Source organism: Mesocricetus auratus, unplaced genomic scaffold, assembly GCF_017639785.1.
Source record: "Mesocricetus auratus isolate SY011 unplaced genomic scaffold, BCM_Maur_2.0 Super-Scaffold_100009, whole genome shotgun sequence".
Lineage (NCBI taxonomy): Eukaryota > Metazoa > Chordata > Mammalia > Rodentia > Cricetidae > Mesocricetus > Mesocricetus auratus.
This window is the reverse complement of record NW_024429193.1, coordinates 56,505,495-56,530,536: the sequence shown is the minus strand read 5'-3', so window position 1 is coordinate 56,530,536 and position 25,042 is coordinate 56,505,495. Positions and strand designations below refer to the sequence as shown.

At 40.4% G+C, this 25,042-nt stretch overlaps 1 protein-coding gene across 1 annotated transcript in view; it reads left to right on the top strand.

Moving 5' to 3' along the window:
* Spag17 (sperm associated antigen 17) overlaps nt 1-25,042 on the top strand; it is a 236,679-nt gene that overhangs the window by 62,801 nt on the left and 148,836 nt on the right. Inside the window, exon 4 of the mRNA XM_005076661.4 lies at nt 12,980-13,111. Within this exon, the coding sequence (XP_005076718.1) occupies nt 12,980-13,111 (132 nt within the window). The remainder of the gene's footprint in view (nt 1-12,979; nt 13,112-25,042) is intronic.

Below are 25,042 nucleotides of genomic sequence, written 5' to 3'. Positions count from 1 at the left end.
GATTTTGTTTGATGCACTCAAATTTGTAATCACGCATGTATGTGTGTATCCAACAATAGTCAGAGCACATGATTCCACAATTCACATGAATGCATGCATAGCCAGATCCTGTATCTTACACTCACCACACTCTCTGCCTTTCTCTCCCTGCACCCCATGTCTGCACCCACCCACTTCCCCCAATGCCTGTGCAGCTCCCACCCTCGTTAGAGGATGCATTAGTGATTTAAGGAAGAGTTGATTTGGGCATATGGTTCCAGAGGGAGAGTTTATAATGATGGGGACAGCATACCATGGCAAAAGTCATGGCAGAAGGAACAGGAAGTTAGCTCATCACTTGTGATCCACAGACAGAAACGAGAGAGAGAGAGAGAGAGAGAGAGAGAGAGAGAGAGAGAGAGAGAAACAGAGAGAGAAAGAGCATAAATTGAGTGAAGCTGTGAACCCTGAAAACCTATTGACAGCCATTCACTTCCTCCAACAAGGCCCCTCTTCCCAACATGCCCCCCATGACACACTTCCTCTGTCAAGATCCTGCCTCCCAAGGTACCCCCCATGACACACTTCCTCGGGCAAAGTTCCACCTCCCAAAGGTTCAGTAACCTTTGCACCCAGTGCCACCAAGGGTCAACCAAGTGTTTAAACACATTATCAATGAAGGACATTTCCCGTTCTAACCACAAGGGACTTCGTATCTCCTCCAGAACTTCTCTCCTGCATGGCCTATTCCTCAGCTACAGCAACTATGGGCAGGGAAAGGGGTCTTCCAAGAACCACCAATGTTGAGACTGGGTTCACTTTCACTGCTAGCCTTGGGGATGGGCGTCTTTCAGGAGAAAAACCACAGTCAACCCTCAGTCCTACACAGTCACTGCTTGGAAAGCTTCTCCCACATTCTGTGCTGAATCACACAGTCTAAAACACAGCTAATAACCCATATAAATAAAGTAAATTCAAAGTGAGTTCCCTAAGTGTTAGGATACAAAAAAGTACCAAGTATTGAGAAAGCATATCAGAGGGGAGAAGGTAACAGAAAGAAATCAGAAGTAAACAGACAACCTTTGATTTTTATTGCCTCGTACCAGCCCTGTTTATCTTCATACAGCAATAGAGTTCCCAAATGTCCAGAAACAAAGATCTCAGCCTCCCTGCCACAGATTTTCAATACTGCCCACCTTAGCACACGGCGAATCTGAGCACACACTGTTTCTGACACAGGTGTGCAGGTTTTGCTTACATTGGTGGCGTTTGTTGAGGATGGGGCTGGACAGTTGTCTTTCTGGGTGTCCTAGTTAGGTTTTGATTGCTGTGTGGAGACATCATGACCATGCCAACACTTATAGAGAAAACATTCAATTGAGGGGGCTCACTTACAGTTTCAGACGTCCAGTCCACTATCATCATGGTGGAGAGCATGGCAGCATGCAGGCAGATGTGGTGCTGGAGCTGAGAGAGCTACATCTTGCAGGCAACAGGAGGTTGACTGTCTGTCACACTGGGGGAATCTTGAGAAAAAAGACTCAAAGCCCACCCCCACAGTGACACACTTGCTCCAACAAGAGTGCCACTCCCTTTGGGGGTCATTTATTTCATACCACCATACTGGGTGTGAAATAAGAAGTCCCCAAACACAATTTTCAATGAGATAAACTTCTGCCCACTTTTCACATCACAAACCCATCAAATCACATGACTGCTTATGTACTGATTTTAGCCAACTAAAAATAAAATAAAATAATTAAATTCCCTTGACTTCTGGAAATATTCAGCTAATCGTTAGATGCCACACACAGAAGCCATATCTTACAGTACAGATAAAGAATATTTCAATTATTACTACACACACCTCCAGATAAACTGCCACTATCAATATAGACAAAGATGCAAAGTTGAAAAATATCTCATGTTGGTGATGGTGGACGACAGACCCACCCATGATGTGTTGATAGTAACAAAAATTTTACTAATAAGAATATATGGGCGGAGTCCAGCGAAGCGGCGGTTCTTCCAGCAGCATCAGGTAAACAGGCCGGCTTCCCGGCCTGTGCTCCAGTGCCTGCAGATCCCCTGGGAACTGCACAGAGCTCCCAATCCCGGCGGGAGCCAAGCACCCAGACCCCAGGTCTTCTCTCCCACCAACGAGACCAGGAAACCAGAGGACCCAGGGAGACCAGGGGAGTAGCTGTTCGGGATCAAGTACAACAGGACCCAGCATAGGGTCCAGGGGACCAGGTAAGAGGATAAGCGCCCCAGATTCCTGTTCTTCTTCTCCACCCACGGGACCAGCATTCGGACAAGGAATAGAAGAACCACCAGATTATTGGACTTGCTAGCACCCACCAAAAGGGAACGCTGGTCCCCAGACCAGTAAGGGGCTCTTTCTGTACCCACTAGAAGAAGAGATGGGAAAGAGACAATACAAAAACACAGTCAGCAACAGAAAAACAAATATGACACCGCCAGATTCTAGAGACTCCACACCAGCAAGACCCCAACATTCCAATGCGGACGAAACAGAAGAGAACGACCTTAAAAGCACTTTCATGAAAATGATAGAGGCCCTAAAAGAGGATATTGGAAAATCCCTCAAAGAAATGGAAGAAAAAACAAACCAAAAAATGCAAGAATTGGAAGAAAAAACAAACCAAAAAAGGCAGAAAATGGAAGAAGAAATGAAGCAAAAAATGCAAGAAATGGAAGAAAAAACAAAGCAAAAAATGCAAGAATTGGAAGAAGAATCATACCAAAAAAGGCAGGAAATGGAAGAAGAAACAAAGCAAAAAATGCAAGAAATGGTAGAAAAAACAAAGCAAAAAATGAAAAAAATGGAAGAAGAAACAAACCAAAAAAGGCAGGAAATGGAAGAAGAAACAAAGCACAAAATGCGAGAAATGGAACAAAAAACAAACCAAAAAATGCAAGAAATGGAAGAAAGAACAAACCAAAAAATTCATAAAAGGCAACAAATGGACGAACAGATAAACAGAAAATTGCAAGAAGCAATGCAAACACTGCAAGGGTTGAAAACTGAAATAGAGTCATTAAAAAAAACACAATCTGAAGAAAGGCAGAAAATAGAAAAGCTGGACAAACAGACAGGCACTACCAATACAAGCATTACCAACAGAATAGAAGAGATGGAAGAGAGAATCTCAAGTGTTGAAGATACGCTAGGAGAAATGGATTTATCAACCAAAGAAAACCTTAAATCCAACAAATCCTTAACACAAAACATCCAGGAAATATGGGACACCATGAAAAGACCAAACCTAAGAATAATAGGTATAGAAGAAGGAGAAGAAATCCAGCTCAAAGGGGCAGAAGGCATATTCAACAAAATCATAGAAGAAAACTTTCCCAACCTTAAGAAAGACATGCCAATGAAGGTACAAGAAGCCTACAGAACACCAAATAGAGTGGACCACAAAAAAATCCCCTCGCCACATAATAATCAAGACCCCAAACATACAGAATAAAGAAAGAATATTAAGAGCAGCTAAGGAAAAAGGTCAAGTAACATATAAAGGCAGACCTATCAGAATTACACCTGATTTCTCCATGGAAACGCTGAAAGCCAGAAGGTCCTGGATAGATATTCTACCTACACTAAGAGACCACGGATGCCAGCCCAGACTACTATACCCGGCAAAGCTCTCAATCACTATAGACGGAGAAAACAAGATATTCCATGACAAAACTAGATTCAAGCAATATGTGTCCACTAACCCAGCCCTACAGAAAATTTTGGAAGGAAAACTCCAACCCAAGGAAGCTAACTACAACCAGAAAAACATAAGCATTAGAGAATCTCTCTCTACCAACAGCCAAAAGAACAAAGGGGTGAAATTCCACACATAATTCCACCAACAACAACCATCGCAAATCGAAGAAGGATGAGCAATCATTGGTCATTAATATCCCTCAATATTAATGGCCTTAACTCACCCATAAAAAGACACAGACTAGCAGATTGGATTCGAAGACAGAACCCTTCCTTCTGCTGCATACAGGAAACACACCTCACCCTTAAAGACAGACATTACCTGAGAATTAAAGGTTGGGAAAAATTTTTCAATCGAATGGACCCAAGAAACAAGCCGGGGTAGCAATCCTAATATCTAACAAACTAGACTTTAAAATAAAATCAATCAAAAGAGATGAAGGAGGTCATTACATACTCATCACAGGTGAAACCCACCAAGAGGAAGTGTCTATTCTGAACATCTATGCCCCAAATACAAAGGCATCCACATTCGTTAAAAAACATTATTAGAACTTAAATCTCATCTAAAGCCCCACACAGTTATAGTGGGAGATTTCAACACACCACTCTCACCACTAGACAGGAATACCAAACAGAAACTCAACAAAGAAGCAAAAGGGCTAATAGAAGTAATGACCCAACTGGGATTAACAGATATCTATAGAACATTTCATCCACATAAAAAAGAATATACCTTCTTCTCACCACCACATGGAACCTTCTCAAAAATCGACCACATACTTGGCAACATATCAAACCTCAGCAGCTACAAAAAATTGGAATAACTCCATGCATCTTATCAGACCACCATGCTTTAAAATTAGAATTCAACAACAACACAAATTGCAGAAAACCTACAAACTCATGGAAATTGAATAATGCTCAACTGCACCATCCCTGGGTCAAAGAGGAAATAAAAAAAGAAATTAAAGACTTCCTCGAATTCAATGAGAATGAAGACACAACATACCCAAACCTATGGGACACTTTGAAAGCAGTGCTACGGGGAAGTTCATAGTGCTAAATGCTCACATGAAGAAACAGGAGAACAGTTATACCAGAGAATTAACATCACAGCTGAAAGCTCTAGAACACAAAGAAGCACACTCCCCCAGGAGGAGTAGACGCCAGGAAATAATCAAATTGAGGGCTGAAATCAATAAAGTAGAAACCAGGAAAACAATACAAAGAATCAACGCAACGAAGAGTTGGTTCTTTGAGAAAATCAACAAGATAGACAAACCTTTGTCCAAACTTACCAAACAGCAGAGAGTGAACACGCAAATTAACAAAATTAGAAATGAAAAGGGGGACATAACAACAGACTCTGAGGAAATCCAGAGAATCATTAGGTCATACTTTGAAAACCTGTACTCCACAAAATTCGAAAATTTAAAGGAAATGGATGACTTCCTGGACAGCTATCAATTGCCAAAACTAAATCAAGAACAGATAAGCAATTTAAATAGACCTATAACCCCTATGGAAATAGAAGCTGTCATCAAAAGTCTCCCAACCAAAAAAAGCCCAGGTCCAGATGGCCTCAGTGCAGAATTCTACCAGAAATTCAAAGAACAGCTTATACCAATTCTTCTCAAAGTGTTCCACACAATAGAAGCAGAAGGGTCTTTGCCAAACTCTTTCTATGAGGCTTCAATAACCTTGATCCCCAAGCCACACAAAGATACAACTAAGAAAGAGAACTTCAGACCAATATCCCTCATGAACATTGATGCAAAAATACTCAATAAAATACTGGCAAATCGGATCCAAGAACACATCAAAACAATCATTCACCACGATCAAGTAGGTTTCATCCCAGGAATGCAGGGATGGTTCAACATACGAAAATCCATCAACGTAATCCACCATATAAACAAGCTGAAAAACAAAAATCACATGATCATCTCACTAGATGCTGAAAAAGCCTTTGACAAAATCCAACACCCCTTCATGATAAAGGTCTTGGAGAGATCTGGGATAACAGGGACATACTTAAACACATAATAAAAGCTATATACAGTAAACCAACAGCCAACATCAAACTAAATGGACAGAAACTCAATGCAATTCCTCTAAAATCAGGAACAAAACAAGGCTGTCCACTCTCTCCATACCTTTTCAACATGGTACTTGAAGTCCTAGCTATTGCCATACGACAACAAAGGGGGATCAAGGGGATACAAATTGGGAAGGAAGAGGTCAAACTTTCACTGTTTGCAGACGATATGATAGTTTACATAGATGACCCAAAGAACTCTACCAGGGAACTCTTACAGCTGATTAACACCTTCAGCAAAGTGGCAGGCTACAAGATCAACTCAAGAAAATCAGTAGCCCTACTATATACAGATGATAAAAGGGCTGAAAGAGAAATCAGAGAAACATCACCCTTTACAATTGCCACAAACAACATAAAATACCTTGGGGTAATGCTAACCAAACAAGTGAAAGACCTGTATCGTTAGAACTTTGAATCTTTAGAGAAAGAAATTAAAGAAGCCCTCAGAAAATGGAAAGATCTCCCATGCTCTTGGATAGGTAGGATCAATGTAGTAAAAATGGCAATCCTGCCAAAAGCAATCTACAGATTCAATGCAATCCCCATTAAAATCCCAGCACAGTTCTTCACAGACCTTGAAAGAACAATAATCAATTTTGTATGGAAAAACAAAAGACCCAGGATAGCCAAAACAACCCTGTTCAACAAGGCAACGTCCGGAGGCATCTCCATCCCTGACCTCAAGCTCTATTATAGAGCTATAGTCCTGAAAACAGCTTGGTATTGGCACAAAAATAGACAGGTAGACCAATGGAATCGAATTGAAAACCCGGGTATTAACCCACACACGTACGAACATCTGATCTTTGACAAAGAAGCTAAAAATATACAATGGAATAAAGAAAGCATCTTCAACAAATGGTGCTGGCATAATTGGAGACTGGCATGTAGAAGAATGCAGATCGATCCATGTCTATCGCCATGCACAAAACTTAAGTCCAAATGGATCAAAGACCTCAACATAAATCCAGCCACACTGAACCTCTTAGAAGAGAAAGTGGGTGGTACCCTTGAATGAATTGGTACAGGAGACAGCTTCCTGAACATAACACCAGTAGCACAGGCAGTAAGATCAACAATCAATAAATGGGACCTACTGAAACTGAGAAGCTTCTGTAAGGCAAAGGACACAGTCAGCAAGACAAAAAGGCAGCCCACAGAATGGGAAAAAATATTCACTAATCCCACATCTGACAGAGGGTTGATCTCCAAAATTTACAAAGAACTCAAGAAGCAAGTCTCCAAAACACCAAAGGACCCTATTAAAAAGTGGGCTGCAGAACTAAATAGAGAGTTTTCAATAGAGGAGTCTAAAATGGCTGAGAGGCACTTGAGAAAGTGCTCAACATCCTTAGCCATCCGGGAAATGCAAATCAAAACAACTCTCAGATACCATCTCACCCCTGTCAGAATGGCTAAAATCAAAAACACCAATGACAATTTATGCTGGAGAGGATGTGGTGAAAGGGGGACACTCCTCCATTGCTGGTGGGAGTGCCAACTGGTTCAGCCACTTTGGAAATCAGTGTGGAGATTCCTCAGAAAAATGGGAATAAACCTACCACAAGACCCAGCAACTCCACTCTTAGGCATATATCCAAAAGATGCCCATTCATACAACAAAGAGGTCTGTTCCACTGCGTTCATAGCAGCTTTATTTGTAATTGCCAGAACGTGGAAGCAACCTAGATGTCCCTCACCTGAAGAGTGGATAGAGAAAATGTGGTACATCTACACAATGGAGTACTATTCAGCAGAAAAAAATAATGGAATCATGAGATTCGCAGGCAAATGGATGACACTAGAAGAAACCATCCTGAGTGAGGTAACCCAGTCACAAAAAGAGAAACATGGCATGTACTCTCTCATATATGGATTTTAGACATAGATCTGGGGAGTGCCAGCCTACAATCCTATGGCCAGAGAGTCTGGGAAACAGAAACTTTATTTAGTGGCTGATCGAAGAAGAGGCAGACTCCCTTGGTTAAGTACTGAGCTGAACTCAAGAAAGCCAGTAACAGAGAGGGAGGACTGATGATCAAAGGGATTAAGACTGGGCTGGTTTAACCCCCAGAAACAGCTGACCAGACAAAGGTTAACTCTTGAATCCCAGGCATTAGCCTGGGAAGCCAGCATGGGACTGATCAAGACCCCCTGAATCTGGGTGTCAGTGAAGAGGCCTAGGGAATCTATTGAGCCTTGGGCAGCAGATCAGTACCCATCCCAAGTATACACACGGACTTTGGACTCCAATAGAACAATGTGAGGTGCACTCTCACCCAGAACTCTTGGGAAAGGGTCTAGGCCCTGCCCTATATGAAATGACACACTATGGACACCCCCATGGAGGGCCTCACCCTCCCTGGAGAAATGAGAGGATAACGGGGGGGGGGGGGAGGGCACAGGAGGAAGGGAGGGAATGGGAGAGGGACCTGGAACTGACTTGTGAAGCAACCTTGATTCTTATCTAAATTTAAACTGGAAAATAAAATTTAAAAAAAAGAATATATGGGCACCTAATATAAAGAAATTGCCTGCATGTGCACCTAATTAAATGACCAACACACATACAAGAAAAGACTATTTAGTGTGTATTAAAAATATACACATGAGCAAAACATGTCAGTACAGCAAATTGTCCCAGATGTCTTTACACAAAATACAAATCATAAATCATTTACTCATATAAATAGGATGGTTGTATAAAACATGAAGAGGGTGGTGTGAGAGGGAGAGAGAGAGAGAGAGAGAGAGAGAGAGAGAGAGAGAGAGAGAGAGAGAGAGAGAGAGAGAGAGATGATTATGCATGGGGCATGTACAGGGAATTGTGGAAGGCAGCGTGTACATTGGTTCACAGTAGTCATATCCAGGAAGAGGTCTGGTACAAGAGTTGGGAAGATATTCTCTTTTTTGCTGCACAGTCTCTTCTACTGTTGAGATGTTTTCACCACGGGAATGGATCATACACTGAGAAAATGAGCTATCCAAAAGAAGGTGATAGTAAAAACTTATACATATGTTAGATCCGCTGTATCCAAAAGCTTGTTTGCTCAGCTCTGAGCTTGTCTGGGCAGCATTGATCGCTAGTTGGAGATTCTGTTCTTGTGTGCTAGATTATCCACCAACACTTAGTCATCTGCCCAAAGAAAGAGGACTAAATATAAGTCACACTTTGTAAATTGCCACAGTTAGAGCAAAATTCCATAGGCCCCAGGAAAAACTCACAAACCAAAGGATCTTTTCCTGTAAGGGAAACCCATAGCTATTTAAAGCTTCTGAAAGAAAAGGCTTTCCTTGACCTTCTCCCTCCTCTCTCTCTCACACACATAACCACTCCTTGCCATTTCCTTCACAACTTGCTTTAAAATTTCTCTCCAGTCAGGAGAACTGCACATACAAAATCTATACACAACTTCAGCACTCACTTGAGCTCAAGTGTGCATGTTAAACAGTGAACAAGCTGTCCCATGTAGTAAGCACATTGTGGAAAACATGCAGAAACCTCATGGTTTTCTACCCATCCATCCATCCATCCATCCATCCATCCATCCATCCAGTTGCCCTCGGAATGGAGGAACCAATTCTAAGCATGGAGAAGGCATCTGCCTGTGCTTAGTATGTGAGGAGGTCCTACAAAGAGAATGAGAAATTGGGAGAGCACTAGTATCTCTGGGTGAGCCTGACTGATCCCCAGACAAGGGAAAGGGAAAGATTTAGCTTCTTTGTTTTATTTTTGTTGTTTCAAATCATTAGATGGCAAATACGATGGAGTCTTCTTCATATACAGTAATAGAAGCAAGTATTGTTCTTGCTTAGTATTCTCAGAATATCAAAGCATCCTAAGAGAAAGAAAGGGCATATATCCACACTTCCAAAGCACTCTTCATAGAGTAAATATGTCCTATCTCCTCTGTAATGCTTGACATTCTTCTACAGTGACCTTTGTCAGCCTAGGTCATATTCAATCATTTGACCTAAAGCCTTCTCATATGAACAGGTCCATCCAGCTGCAGCCCTGACCTATGGAGCTCCCTGGGATTCTAAGGCCTCACCCCACCTCAGTTTTCACCATTTTAATGAATCCCATTCACCCCTGTGATTCATGTTGGGTTTCTGACTCAAGAGAGGCACATTTTTTGGTACTATGGCCTGATGAGTGCCCAGGTTCAAACCCATATATGACTGCTTTTCTAACCAGTTTGGGAAATCTAGGTTTTTGTCTAATTGCAGCCAGCTTCCTGATGCCATGGTCCATCAAGTCTCCCCGAACTTACAGCCCTTGTTATCTTGCTATCAAATACACACACTCACTCACATGCAGAGAGAGAAGAGGAGGGCACAGACTGAAATACATACAAAAATATACATACATACCTAGACATATGTACACATATTGACCTTAAGTCCAGGACAAATAAGCTTTAGGGTACTGAAAGGTAGAAGATTGGTTCTTTTTCCTTAATTAGCACACATAAGGCAGGGAGATGAAGCCTTTCCAAAGTGATCTGTAAAAGGGAGAGTCATCTCTTAAATATCCATTTCAGTTCTTAATTCCCTAAAAGACATCCTTCAGACAAATATTTGTTTTTCATCTGAGATCCAAGTCCTGGCTTCTGACTCTACATTGTGAGTAACAGTGTGAAAAGGAAGAAGTTCTGGTGGGAACTCATGTGCACAGACTCTCTGCTGCCTCTCCTGGGGACGCCTCACATACCACAAGAAAAGGTTCTGTCTCAAATTTTAAGTTGGCATAGACTTGTTTTCCTTAATTTCATTAATTATTCTAAGGACATTCAAAACAACCATATCTGGAGTCACTCCAGAGAAAGCCCAGAAGACAGGTGTGTCCAGGCTTTGCCATCACTGGTGGTGCCACTTGTTGGCTGAGCCATCTGTGGGCGTATCTGGCGCCCACAGAGCATCAGGGCCAGCCAGGAGGAAGTGTTCCACAGAGCTACATCACCCTCTGCTGTAGCTACTTTGTATCTACAGCTCATAGAGGGCCAGGTGCCTGCTGTCTCCGCCTTTCCGATTACCTATCTCCCCACTAGAGTAAGATATCACTGCTCCTTTGATGATATGCCAGGCTTTTATTGAAACCCAGCATGCTACGGTTTTCAGATATGTAAATTAACTTTTATGGCCTGCAAAACGCTGCTCTCTGGGAACTTTTGGTTATGCTTCTAGTACATTTTAACCCAATGAGATAATGTTCATGGACTCCTGGAGTCAAGAGGCTAGGAACTACATCTGGACACATCCCATCCATTACCATGATACTCGGTAAGCTTCACCCAAACCTTTTTGGGTGCAGGTGAAAATACTGTCTTTGCAGATCAACAGGAGAAGACTAAGCTACCCCCCCTGAGTAGCCCACTCCAGCACTAACTCCCTTCAACGCTGTCATGATTCCTGTACTCCACAAGAATGCTCCATGCCAGACAGCTGTGAGCTTTAAAACCCCAAATTAGAATATTTGGGACCAGATGTCACAAAGCAGCCTGATTGTCAACACACTATTCAGCCGCTATTGAAAAATGACATTTCAAACCAAACACTGATACTCACCCTTGGGGTTGCGCCCAGTCACACAGCTTCATCTTATAGTGAGTTCCTGGGCAGCAATCCCCTTTAGGATTCCAGAAATCTGGTCACCGTTAAAGGGAGAGGATCTGCAGGTATCCTGTCCATTTTCTTGATCCCTAAAATCACAACAATCATGCGCCTTTCCATGATTTGTGCCAGCAAAACAGGACCTACCCTGAAAACCCAACGCTGTGCTTTCTGGGGAGTGCTCATATCCCTCCCCCCCATTCAGCTTGGGGTTTCTGGTTTGCTCCTTTGGTTTTGGGAAGGGAAAGCTTTAAAGACCTCCCCTTCCTGGGTTTCTCATCTGTGTAGTCTCTACGAAGTCCAATTACATTTTGGCACATGAAGATCCGCAGGGCCTTCTCCAGTTCGGAGCAAAATATGCACCTCCCTTTCTTTAAGCTATTTCCCTTGGCAAAGGGGCAAGTCAGAGAGACCAGACCGGTCATGAAACCCTGACCCGAGAACTAGTGTGAGCTTCAGACAAGACACAGCTCCAGAGAAGCAGTGCACACGGTCATTGTCTGAGACCGAGACCAAGAGCCTGGAATTGACACCATATGCTCCAGAGGAGTGATTGCTCCGAGGGGTGGGGGGAGAAAACCCACATGTCAGAACATTTTAGCAACACCTAATCCATCTCAAGGTTATAAATAAATATGATGCTCCTTTAAAAACAAAAGTTGAAAAATCTCTAACTAGATTGCTTCTGTGACAATCCGTCAGGCAGGAGTGGACTTTATTAGCAAGACAACAGGAATAAAGAGAAATGCATAACAACTTTTATGGTATATTTTACATGATTTTATTTTTTTGCAGTAAATAAAGTGGTTATAGGGCTCCAAGGAAAAGAGCCCAGATGTTAGAAAGTTGTGTGAAATTTAGGGGAAACAAGCTGTAAAAAACACAGCCATAAAATAGGCTGTCAGTGCCACACATCTGGACAATACAGCTGTATGTTCCCAGTGCCTGTCGTCACCCAAAGAAAACTCAATAACCTCATTTCACCCCAATTAGTCCGCATACCAACAGGATCAGCATTAAGCTGCAAGGGAGGGGAGGGTACAACATTTGTATGGTGGCTCTGTGTCAAGCAGCTTTTATCTTTCTCTTAGATTTGGTCACTAAGAAATAAGAGACTGCCAACATAGTCATTTCCACTATTCTAGAACTCAATTCTATTATAATGTCCTAATAAGTCAAAGTTTGACAGTTTGGACTACTGGCTATGCCAAACAACAACAGATTTTCTGTAGCATGAAAGTAACCTGTCAGTCATCCCAGTTGTAACCCTGACTGTGTCTACTTAGCACAGTTCTTGGAGTCTAACACCATCATATGAAGTGCTCACTACCTTGCTGGTGACAAAACTGATAATGAGACAACCCAATCTCTATGGCATTGGGCATGTTTCCTGTGTATGTATTTGGCCAGTAACGACCTGTCTTTGCATTAAGACAAATATCACAAAACATAAAGCACCATGTCATCGTCTTATCACTGGTAGACTGTAAAATCAAAAACTGTAAAATGTCACCTTTCCTAATAATCGTGTTTCTTTATAGGTGTTGGTGGCAGCAAGAACAATTATGGATAGTGGAGAGAAACTTACTTTACCATTGATAGGGAAACTCTTGAAATTTCAACTTCTCCAGATTAAATTAAAGGACCAGCAAAGACGAGAAAATGAAAAGAAGGTACTGTATAGCACATGCATCCCCAGAGCTCAGCAAGTACTGAGTGAAACATGGTTAATGATGTTTTCTCTTCCTAAGCCACTTGTAGCCTGTGACCTGGCAAACCTAAAAGTCACCTCTCCTCCACTGGGAAGGAGCTACTGAGATGTGTTTGAAGAATTGTGGTAGATGCATTAAAAACAAGTCCCCTCATTTGTGAAAATGGCAATATTCAGGGCATGTAATTAAGGTGGTTATATGGTAGAATCTTTATAATACTGTAGCAAGAATGAGACCCAGGAAAGAAATACGGTCGCAATAAGTAAATATAAAAACAAGAGGGAAGAATCCTCAAGTCAGGATCCAACTATTTAAATTACCTACAATATTCACTCAGGCTTTTATTCAAATGAAAAAGCACCACTGCACCTTCATAGTAAAGTGGCAGTTTAATTAGCAATCCATCCTTCCTGTTTCCAGATCCTCTATTGATCATTTTTTCACATATGGAAACTTTTCATTTACTTTGTCTATGGAAATCTACCAGTGTGCTTTTTTCACATTTGCATCTGAAAAAATATTTTAAATACTTTCAGCAAAGTGATGCCCAATTCAGAGCCACTTGTTATGATTACTTGAAATGAGAAATGCCTTCCTCAGTTTTCAAATCATGCTGAAATATTTGTGATGCCAAATTCTTCTCTCTCTCTCTCTCTCTCTCTCTCTCTCTCTCTCTCTCTCTCTCTCTCTCTCTCTCTCTCTCTCTCTCTCTCTCTCTGTGAAATGGATTGGAATGTGAGTCCTTGGTGACTTTAAGTAGAAAGTACAAAAGCCAACTAAAGGGAAATAAAGATAATATATTCCCATAATGCCTTCCTTACCTTTGCAAAACCTTTAGATCTAGGTATCCTATTTGATTGCACTCCTGCCTGGATAGTTGTGGTGACCATCAAGATGATGGTGGTGGTGGTGGTGGTGGTGGTGGTGGTGGTGGTGGCATCACTTTGTACTTGCAATATAGGGCTCTGTGCTTTCCTAGGATAATCCCATGTAGCATTTTATTAGTGTGGTCCACTCTGTACCCAGGAAAATTCTATTCTCAGAAATGGCTAGTGTTATAGTTTTCCAACTACTGATGCCCCTTCCATCATTGATCATAGATTTGTACTTTAGGAAATGCTCAGAGAATTTAAGAGTTAGCAGAAGAAAATGTAGATGATTGGAAACTACTATAGCAATCTCTTCTTTCATGTTTAAATGCCAGTGTCACAGGAGAACTTGAATTATAAAAGGGAACTGTGAGTCTAGTAAAACGGCCACACCTGTGCACAGACAAACAGCGTGATGTGTCACTTTATAGTGCCATTTTATGTGTTTGCTACCCATTGTAATTCAGTAACTGTTTACTACAATATTTTCAGATTTCAGTGAGCAATCTTCAGATGAAAATAGAATATCCCAGACACTTGGAAATTGTTTTAATGCATGAAATGACATAACATATGCTTGTTATTCTTCTACTCAGTAATTCTCGGAATTGTGAACTATATTAACATGGATAGGAGATTCTGGGGCTGTGGAAAGAAGCCTGATAGACTTGTTGAAATGTCTGAGTGTCTAACAATTCATGGCTTGAACTTTAGATATTGAAGAAAAAAAGCATGAGACCCAGTAAAAGAGTACTGTGCAATTAAGAACCAACAATTACATAATCTAATTTAATGTCCTTATTATCGTGGTTCCCGGAGCACAAGTCCCTTGTGTCTGAGTTGAAACCATCTGAGTAGGTGCTAAATAAATCGATGAAAACTGATTGGAATAGATTACTCCCCAGAAAGTCCTCTTCATAAATGCAAGATGAAAGGAGTTGTTTGCGGGGTGAGGTAATCTATGTACATTTCGGCAACGCTACCCGAGAGGTTACTTGGAACAATTGAGGTTAATGTTTGTCAGCCAAAAGTCTGGCAGAGAGCAAAGTAAGCATGTACAACGTATAGTCTGCTGTAGCTAATGGAAGTATGTTCACAGCGGGAAAGAGGACTTTCTTCCTCCGCTGATCCCAGGAAAAGGTTCTGCTTTTGCGGAGGGAGCGAGTCTTCAACTTTTCCAACCTTGCCATTAAGTCTACAGAGATATTTGCTTTCAAGTGCTAATTCTAGTATATTGCTTACATCTGTACAACTTCAAGAATGTCTTAAATCTTCTGTGTTTGATTTTTGGAAATTAACTTTCTAAAAAGAATGAATGCTGTAAAAAAAATCCATAGCAGTAGAAAATGCTAAGGCAAGGATGAGAATGAGAGAACTAATGAAATTAGGTGTCTCTTGTCTCTTTGCCCCCATGGAACAGATGTAATGTGTTGCTCTATATATGGTCCATTATCTCAATGAATTTTTCTTTAATGGTAAATTATACTTTAAAGTACCAGATAGAATAAAGGTATGTTTTTTTAGACTCGGGTAAGTTGAAGAGGGTGCTGCAGTTGGATCTGGACGTTGCTTTTGCTTTCTGCTTTGAAAGAAAACTTTCTAGGTTATTAATATCATGAGAAATATAAGAAAGAGGTACTCTGAAGAAAAAAATGTAAAACCTTTAGCATAGGGATTCCTAGGATACAGATGACAGCTTCTAATTGTAAATAGGTTGAACCTGTTAGACAAAAATAGATCTGTTTGGAAACATTCTAATAATGACTTCCAGGTATATAGATATAAATACAGATTATATAGATGATGTAGCTATGGAGATATAGATAATATGATACAGATTAGAAACATGTTCTATTGTATAAACATTTTTAACATTTTAGAATTTCTGAATATTATTATCCTGCATTATAATAATAAATTAGACTGTTTATTATGTCATAAAATTTGATTGGGAGTGTTTGCTCAGAAAAGAATCTCCCTTATACCATTATCTCAGTGATCATCCTATAGTTTTAGTCCTGCTGTTGTCATCTGTTGTTAATCCATCAGCTCAGCAAACATTCACTGAAACAAACATCTGTGGACACAATGTACTAGGTCGAAACACTATCATAATATTAAGTATGACTTTAAAATAAATCTCTTGGTTTTTGTTCTGAAGCATTTTGATTTAGCTATTATATGAATTTCTATTTTCACTCACTGTGGCTTCTAATTGACTCTAACTTTTGTGTTACATATTAATTATAAGCACTCACTTAATTGTATCTCAGACTGAGAAACTAAAAGAAAATATTTAATGTTTTAAAAAGCTGAAGAATGACTATGGTTACATTATAAAAATAAATTGTTGACCTTTAATAACATTGACCAATATAAGTGAAATATTCCATCCTTCAGAACTGAAATCAAAATATTTGCAAAGGCTTTCCGAAAAGATCGTAATATATTTTAATTGTGTCTCTCATGGATGAATTCAATCTGCTGGAATTTTCTTGAATTTTGTAGCAAATGCTTTTATATGAAAGGGCTGCTCTTTCTGTTTGCAGCGTATGTACTGACTGCATGCTGCTCTGTTTTCATATGCACCAGAATGGAGGGAAGGCAGACATAAAGAACTGTTGATTGACAGTATCCAGAAAATTTTTCATTAACAAAATTAAAAGAGCCTAATTTTGATAATGCAGAGTAACGAAGCCCCACATAGCCTCATCCCAACAAGAAATGGGGAGAAATTAAGAGAAGCTCCTACAGACATTGCCCAGCTTCCTCCAGTCAAAACCCCAAAAAGCTGGAAATTGGCCATCAAAATGCCATTTTTCGCGTGTGTTTTGTTTTAAAGGAAAGGTCATGGGGACAGCCCAGGAAATTACAGGCTGGTTAGTTTTGATTCAGTTGTGGTTAAATTCTTCAGAAACTATTCTAAGAAGTCAAACAGAGGAAGAGCAGGGGTTCTGTTTGGAGAGACCCTTGTGGTTCCAGGAAAGAAATAACTCGCCTCACTAGCTGCTTGGAATTCTTTGAGGCAGGATTATCAAAACGAAGATACAACCAACACAAATGGAAGATCTAAAGAAGCCCAAACCCCAACAATCCAGGAGAAATAAATGGCTCCCCAGCTGGCCTCTGCAAAACAGAGCTGTGCTTTGCTAGCTATTCCGATTTTTCTTAATGAAAACTTCTTATAGACTTCTAGAGAATTTGTAGAGAAAAAAAATGGACTGGCCTTTTAAAGTAGCAATTAGCAATAGTAGCTACTATTATTGATCATTTCACTATATTTTCAGACGTGTTGTATCATCTAATGTTTGAATGATTTAATGTGACTAGTACAATGAACCATTTCCAATTTGCAGATGGTGAGACTATGGGTGATGGAAAGTTAAACATTTCTAAAGGCCAACAGTTATGCTATCAGTAGTTATGAGTCAAATCACAACCATCTGATTGAATGGTGTGTTAACCACTGTGAGCATCTTTCCTATGTGTCTCGGTAATTCTGAGATGGCCTCTGGGTTCTCATGCAGCAGAATGCTGCTGTCCAGTCATGTTTTCTCAGGACTCAAGGCTTTGTCAGGCAATCTATCAACAACCATTTGCTCCCACTAATTACTTTTCACATAACTTCCTGAGGTCCAATGTGGGGACAGTTGTCAAGAAAAGAAAACTCACCGAAGATGCACACCATTGGGTTAACCAATCACTGATACCAAGGGCAATCATGACTTGATTTCTCATCCTTCCTTCTCAAGAAGTCACCCTCTAAGCATGAAATTGTTTAATTTGCATTTATATGTATGTGCTCTGGTGGTACAGAGGACATTGATCCCCTGGAGCTGGAGTTATATGCAGACCTTGTGAGTTGTCCAGTGTGGGTGCTGGAAACCAAACTCAGGTCCTCTGGAAGGACAGCAAGTGTTTTTCACCCCTGAGCCATCTCTCCAGCCCCATTAAATATATATATTTTCTTCACTCTCACACAGTGCTTTTCAACCTGTCATGACCCATTTTGAGGTTGACCAACCCTTTCACAGGGGTCACCTAAGACCATCAGAAAACACAGATATTTATATTATAATTCACGGCAGTAGCAAAATTACAGTTATGAAGTAGCAACGGAAATAACTTTATGGTTAGGGGTCAGAATATGAGGCACTGTATTAAAGGGTATTAGAAAGGTCAAGGGCCACGGTTCTAACATCTCTCTGGAGAAGCAGGTCTTAACTCAACTTCATGCATTCTCAGGTCTTTAGAGGCAGAAATGACCTGGAGCAGTAAGCAGTGGGTGGGAGAGTGAAGGATAATCAACAGAAAATTTAAAAATATATATGAAAGGCATGACAGACATAATACAAAATCACAATCCTGTTATTACCAAATAAAGGTAATACTTGGTGTGCTTCTTTTTCTGTTTCTTGTTATTTTTTTATTTCTTTATAGAGTTGTAAACATGGTAAAATATTTCAATAGTTCTTTTAGTTAAAATGCATCATAATTTTATTATTATCACAACATCCATATCCAATTTACTTGTTCTGTGAGTTTCCACTACTTACCATAATTTTCTTGTTCTTCTTTTGTTAGACATATATGTGTTTTCTACACTTGGGGGAATGAGTAATATATTCAGTAGTACACAGTGATCAATGTTTTGACTAATTCATTTAGTGTAGAGTATAGAACTGGGTTAATTGGGTCCCAAAATGTTCCCATAATCTTGTGTTTTCAAATGTAACTGTGACCACTAGACATAGTTATCTGCTGTTTTTCTTAATGTCCCTGATCAATTAACTTGGAAATCACTGTGTGTCATGTACCATCCTGGAGTTGATAGTATGATAGCTGATTAAAAATGAAGGAATCTCATAAAAATAAAATTTCAAACTTATCTGTTTCACATATGTATATACTGAGTTTGGAGCACCTTTGCTCCCCCATTAGCCTATCTCATCAGTCCCTTTGTACTCCTGAATCCTTTTTCATGAGGATAAATAGAATTAATATTGTCTTACCCTATACACAGTTTCTTTGCCTATCTCTGAGGCTCCCACCATCTCAGGAATCATTCAAGTGAGTTACTTGCCAAGAAGAGCGAGACGGTGAGAGAATTCTAACCCAGATTCTTATAAAGCACATAATAGTTAGTTACAACTTCCACCAGACTGCTTTAAATCTCTCTCTTTAATCTTATTGTGAAGATCTTACTGTAGGCCACTCACATGCCAGTTAGTTATACATGATGCATAGATCATCAGCTATAAGAACAGCTATCGCTGTTCCCCATCATGTCCCTGGCCTTTACCACTGACCTCTCATTCCTAATGAAGAAAATGAGAATGGATGTCAATTATGTTTGAATGTTAACATCAAGATGCCATTTAGAAATAAAATATTTGAAGTACCAAATAACTAAGTTGCTTTGTTACAGAACATGAATTTTCCCTTGTCTTTAAAAAGATAATGACATAACAGAAGATTCTGGGCAGATTCACTAGACAGTCAACTGAGTATTTGGGATGCTATAACTGTCTTCAGTTATTGCTTTGTATGAAAGCACCACATCTGCTAAGTAGCTTAAATGGTTAAGAAATCTCTGAGCCTACCCAAAGCCCTCCCACAGTAGGCGGCATCCAGATGCCTTCTATTCATGCTGTGTTTTAAAAAGAACATATTCCCTCCATTCATGTGCTAGGGAACATGCGCTCCCCAAACATGGTAGAAGAACAACCTTGGGGATAATCCCTCCCCGCTTTTGTCTTGAATGACAAGAGTCTCCCTCAATTTTTTTTAATCTATGAGTAGATGGGGTAGGAACATGAAGCCATATTATCCCAAAGCAAGAAAAGCCAGAGGAAAGGAGTGTGTGAGAGAAGTTAGTTTGTGATTTGCCGTCCATTTCTGCTGAGTGTTTGTCTAGTTGTGTGTGCTTCTCTTTTATCCCCAAATCCTACAACATAAACCTGTAGGTTAGAGAGGAATACATAGAATGATAGAAAGATGAAAGGAAGATGAGTGTAGAAGAAATAGAAGGACCAATCTCAAGCCAAGAAATTATGTTGGATCCTAGCTGTCAGTCATTGTCCAGATCAAGAGGGCCGAGGACATTGCCTTGGTTCAACTCCAGAATGGATGGTAAGAGGAGGGGAGACCAGTATAGACACAGCTATGAGAGGGTTGAAAAGGATCTTTCCAGAATCTACAAGGAACACCTTGGCCAGACCCAGAGTCCATTAGGACTAGGTGCTTGAGTCTGCTCCTGTCCACTGCCATAGTTTCCTGCACTGGAGAAGCCTTTCTGCACCCAGAGTTTCTTCCATAGCCGTTGTTCTAGACTTTCTGCCAACTGAAGGTTCATTATTGTTATACAGAAAATGAAAGATGGCAAATTGTGTAGAGAGGAGGCCAATGATAGCCATGTAAAAATAATGCAAAAACAGTAGAAACAATGAAGCAAATATTTTCACTCATCTTTCTAGGTAGTGAAATTATAGTAACTTGTGCAAATTCTCCATTTTCCAATTTTTCAGCAATAATTATAATTTTGTAATACAATGGTATTTAAAGAGGCTGACCATGGTGAATTAAAACCCTTCAGAGCACTTTTGTGAAGGTGAAGGAGTTAGGTAGTGATCATTCATTCATACTAAAAGAAATGAATCCAAAGATTTTTTCCAGCCTCATAGTTTGGCTTTGTAACTAGAAGGAGAAAAAGGAGGGCAGTAGGTAGGAAGAGAAGCTAAAAGACATCAAGATCATCCAGCAGTTACTACTGGGCCCCCGGGAGGACAACAGAGGGAGAGCAGACAAGGAAACAGAGGACGGGAGAGAAGTAGAAGCTGAGGCCAACCAGAGCCTCAGAGGAGTAGGAGGAGCTTATGGCCTCATGTCATACCAGCATGGTCCCTAGCATGGCTTGGTGTTCTCAGACAAACTGTATGTTGTAATAGAAATTATGTATCTTGCTTTATGAGATGAGATTAAAAGCATAATGTTTGAGCTCACCTTTCATAGGTCATTACTAGATACTGGTGCCAGAATTTGTCACTTCCTTTGAACTTGGGTTTATGATCAACCCATTTCTCTCTAAGATCCCAAGAAAACTTATAGGAAACAATGCTCAGGAACTTATGAAGTGATAAAATCTAAGACAGTGGGAACCATTTAGGTTTCCATTGTGCTTTGCTAATGCATGTAGAATGCTTAACTATTTGAATGAGTGCATAAATGAATAAAAGTTTATTCTTTAAAGTAATTTAACCTAAAATCATTTCCTTATCTCTAAAAAAATTGCCCTAAGACTCGGCTTTAAACTTCAGCTGTGAGTTCACTATGGCAAGGCTAGACACCTCCAAAAGACATTCACAGGGTTCTCCCATTGGTACATGTACCATCATCCAAAACTGTGACCTCAGAGGCCCTGATGTGTCTTGTTAGTGCCTGCAGGCTAATTGGAATCAGGGCCATGGCTATGCTCCAAGGATCCATTGCAAAGAGCATGGGTTATACAGTCCTCTGGTCTGGCATTCCCATTCAGTAACTTGGAAATGAAATTGTTGCTTTCTTCCTCCTTTGTAAAGTGAAGCTAATGCTCTACCCATTGTACCTGTAAAGACATAACAAGACACACTGTCTGCTGTAAAACATGAATGTAGTAAATAGAAATATCCTAATATTGATGATGACAGCTCTGATTAAAATAGCCATTTACTAATCTACTGCTGTAAATATTACTTTCAGTATTACAGGGTAGACTTATTGGCCTAAATTGGAAGTTTTCTCCATGCATAAAAATAGAAAGCGGTAGGGAGAGCTGCACATGTAAGCTAGAGAGGTGTGTTTCATGGTTTGCAGCCCTGGCCCCTGATGCAGCAGCCTGACCACAGGTACATGCCAAGTTTTCCAGACCCTCCTATTCGTCTGTCACTTGGCACTGCCATCACACTTGAATGGCACCACCATCCTTGGCCTCTCTGGGTCTCTTTTCCATTGTGGTTCTTTTTCCTTTCTATTTTTCTCATTGTAAACAAGGCTCTTCATAATGGCTTCTTGATTCTTTAGTAGTCATTTCCTTCATCCCACATCAGCCAGTTCCTCCTGGGTTCCTACCCATCATCACTTAAGCTCTCACATGCTCTAAACTTGGGTGTTTCTTATCCTTTCCTCTTAGCCATGGCCTAACAGTAACATCCCCTCCCCTGTCTGCTCCACTTCAACCCCATTGTAATTTCTGGTGCATCAGCCTCCATTGCCATCTCACTATTTTACTCCACGGTCCAGATCATTGTCATGGAACCATGCTTTACAAAGTCTCGTTTCCTTCATGATTATGAACTCAGTGACCCCTCTCACCCTTTTCATGCCTGTATCTGAGCACATAAAGACAACTTGAGGCATTTAGAGGACCCAACATGCTGGTTTTATTTTCATGTCAGCACTGGCTGTGTTCTGCAGCATTTTTTTTTAAAAATACACTTGCTCTCTGACTGTCTAAGATGACCATGACACACTCTAACCTTGATTTTTGCCTGCTGAACTATGTGACTGACTTTGCTTCTCATTTCTCTTGAAAAAATGGAAACATTCTTGAAGGAGAGGATGTAATTTTATCACTAGACCCATGATAAATGATAAATGGGTGTTTATTGGGGACAATTACATAGAAAAATAAAAAGAACCGCCACAAGAGCATTTCCCAGTTCTTACTGCGGGATCCGCTGACAAACCAGAAAGAGAACACAAAGGAAAGTCATGCCTCAAGCTCCTGTCTTTCCAAGTTTGTCTACCTGAAGCCACACCCAAAGGGGTGTGACCGCTGTTTCAGGTACACAGACCAGATGCCTCCACATTCTTTTAACACCATGCAGACCTCTTCCTTTCTTCCGCCCACACCCAACCACTGAACCTCTCTCTGTGGCTCCTAATGAACTAGAAATTGTTTTCTTCCTAGTGAATTTGTCTTGATTTTTTTTTCAGTTTTCCCTGTACTTCAATGTCTCTCTCTATACTGAATCATTCCATCAACCTGCAAAAGTAGCAGCTCCTGGTTTTATGCACAAAGGTACATCTTACCTCAGCTTCACACCCACTGCCATCTAGTCCCCTTCACAACCTAATTTCTCAAAGCAGTTGCCCATATAAATGCTCTCCCTGGTGCCACTGTCTCCCTGTGTACAGCCCACCATAGCTGTGCCTCTTGGTGTTATCTACAACTACCAACGCACTTCTCTGTCTTGTCTGGTTCACTTGCTCTCTCTTTCCACCTTCCACATTTGTTGTTGACCCTTTATTCACTTTTCCTTCTTTTTGGCTGGCTTCTTCTACTATACCAACTGGGTAAGTGTTGGAGTTTCCATGATGCAAAGCCCAATTTTCACATTTCTTAGAAACTTTACCCAAGTCAATTCATCTCTTCCCATTATATTTGCTGACACCTATTGCTTCCTCCTGAATTTTTAACTGCAGTTAATATATCCTCTGAATGGAGAATGTGACTCTTAGTGTCACAGGGCACCTCAAATATAGTATGATCACTTGTAGTAGTAGTCATTCTAACCTAACTGAAAACTATTTCTCCTCCAACCTTCTCCACCTCAGTAAGAGCCACACCAAACCACCCAGTGGCTCAAACTCAATTCCAGGATGTTCTCTTTGATACTTCTCATGACTTTCACAGTTTTAATATCCAAAATAGATCTCAAAGCCATATACTTTTCTTCACTCTACTAACAATTTGATGTAAGTCACTGTTAGGTCTTCTCTGAACTATGTCCAGTTTCCTTACTAGACTTTCTGTTTTCTGTAAACTCCCCGACCTGCAAACCCTCAAGTCTTCCTCCTCAATTGTCAATGAGGTATGGATTTGTTAGCCCCATCTGCAAAGCCTTGGGTAACCTGCCCATGCCTGGTCTCCTACCCTTGTCTTGGGCCACTTTGCCCCTTACCCTGCTATATGCCTTTCAGTTCTCTGAAAACACAGTTCCTTTATGCCCAAATGCCTTTATACATACCACCTTTTCCCTGCTTCTCATGCGCACTATGAATCATTTTTCACGTTTTCACTCACCTCACCTCCTGAGAAAAGGCATTCCATCTGCCAACTTATGAGCAGTCTTCTCAATTGTGTTTCTATCTCTGCAGTCACAAAAAATTGTAGTTCTATTTTTGTCTATTTGTTTACATATCTTTCTTCTCCCTTTGACTGAACTCTAAGAGGTAGAGCCTAGCCCTGCTGTAGACACCAGTTCTATCTAGAGCAGTGTCACATCCATGGAGTTCATGACACTCCCAGCCTCTGTTGCTGTTTCTCTCTACTCATAAAAATGCCCACTGAACGCGCCCATGAGTAAATGGATGCTGGTGTCTCACAAGTTTTCACAACTCCTGTTCTTGCTGATATTTTCTCATTAAGCTTAGTTCATCTTCATCCCTGAGGATAGAAAAAGAGAGACAGAAATCTGGTGGTCTTGACTTTGACAATGTGCTCTTTCTCTTTTTTTATTTATTTTATTCATTCAGACTATCATTATAGAAAATATTCTTGAGTTATAGTTTTTTTAATGTAAAGAAGGAATGAAAAACTACAATAAGGTGACAGGAAAATTATTACGATAGATGAATTTTTTGCATCTTAAATACATTTTACATCACCCTTCTAAAATTGTTTAGCTTGGTGATCTATTCATGTATTCTGTATTGAGGTTTAGTTTACACATAATAGAATAATTTTAAGTATATAGATCTATGGTCTTGATAAATGTATTAGTCAGCTATCATTCAAAGAGGTTCATGTGTTTTATTAATCAAAACAGCAGTTAAAATTGGTAATAAGAAGCACAGATTCTAGTTGTCTTGGTTGGTTTTATTGTCAAATGGACACAACCCAACTGCGGAGAACCATTTCACCTGAAGAATTGCATCTACAAGATTAGCCCGTGGCCGTAGCTATGGGACAATTTTCTTGATTGCTTCTTGATGTAGGTGGGCCCATTCTTGGATATATGGGCCTGGACTATAAGAAATGTAG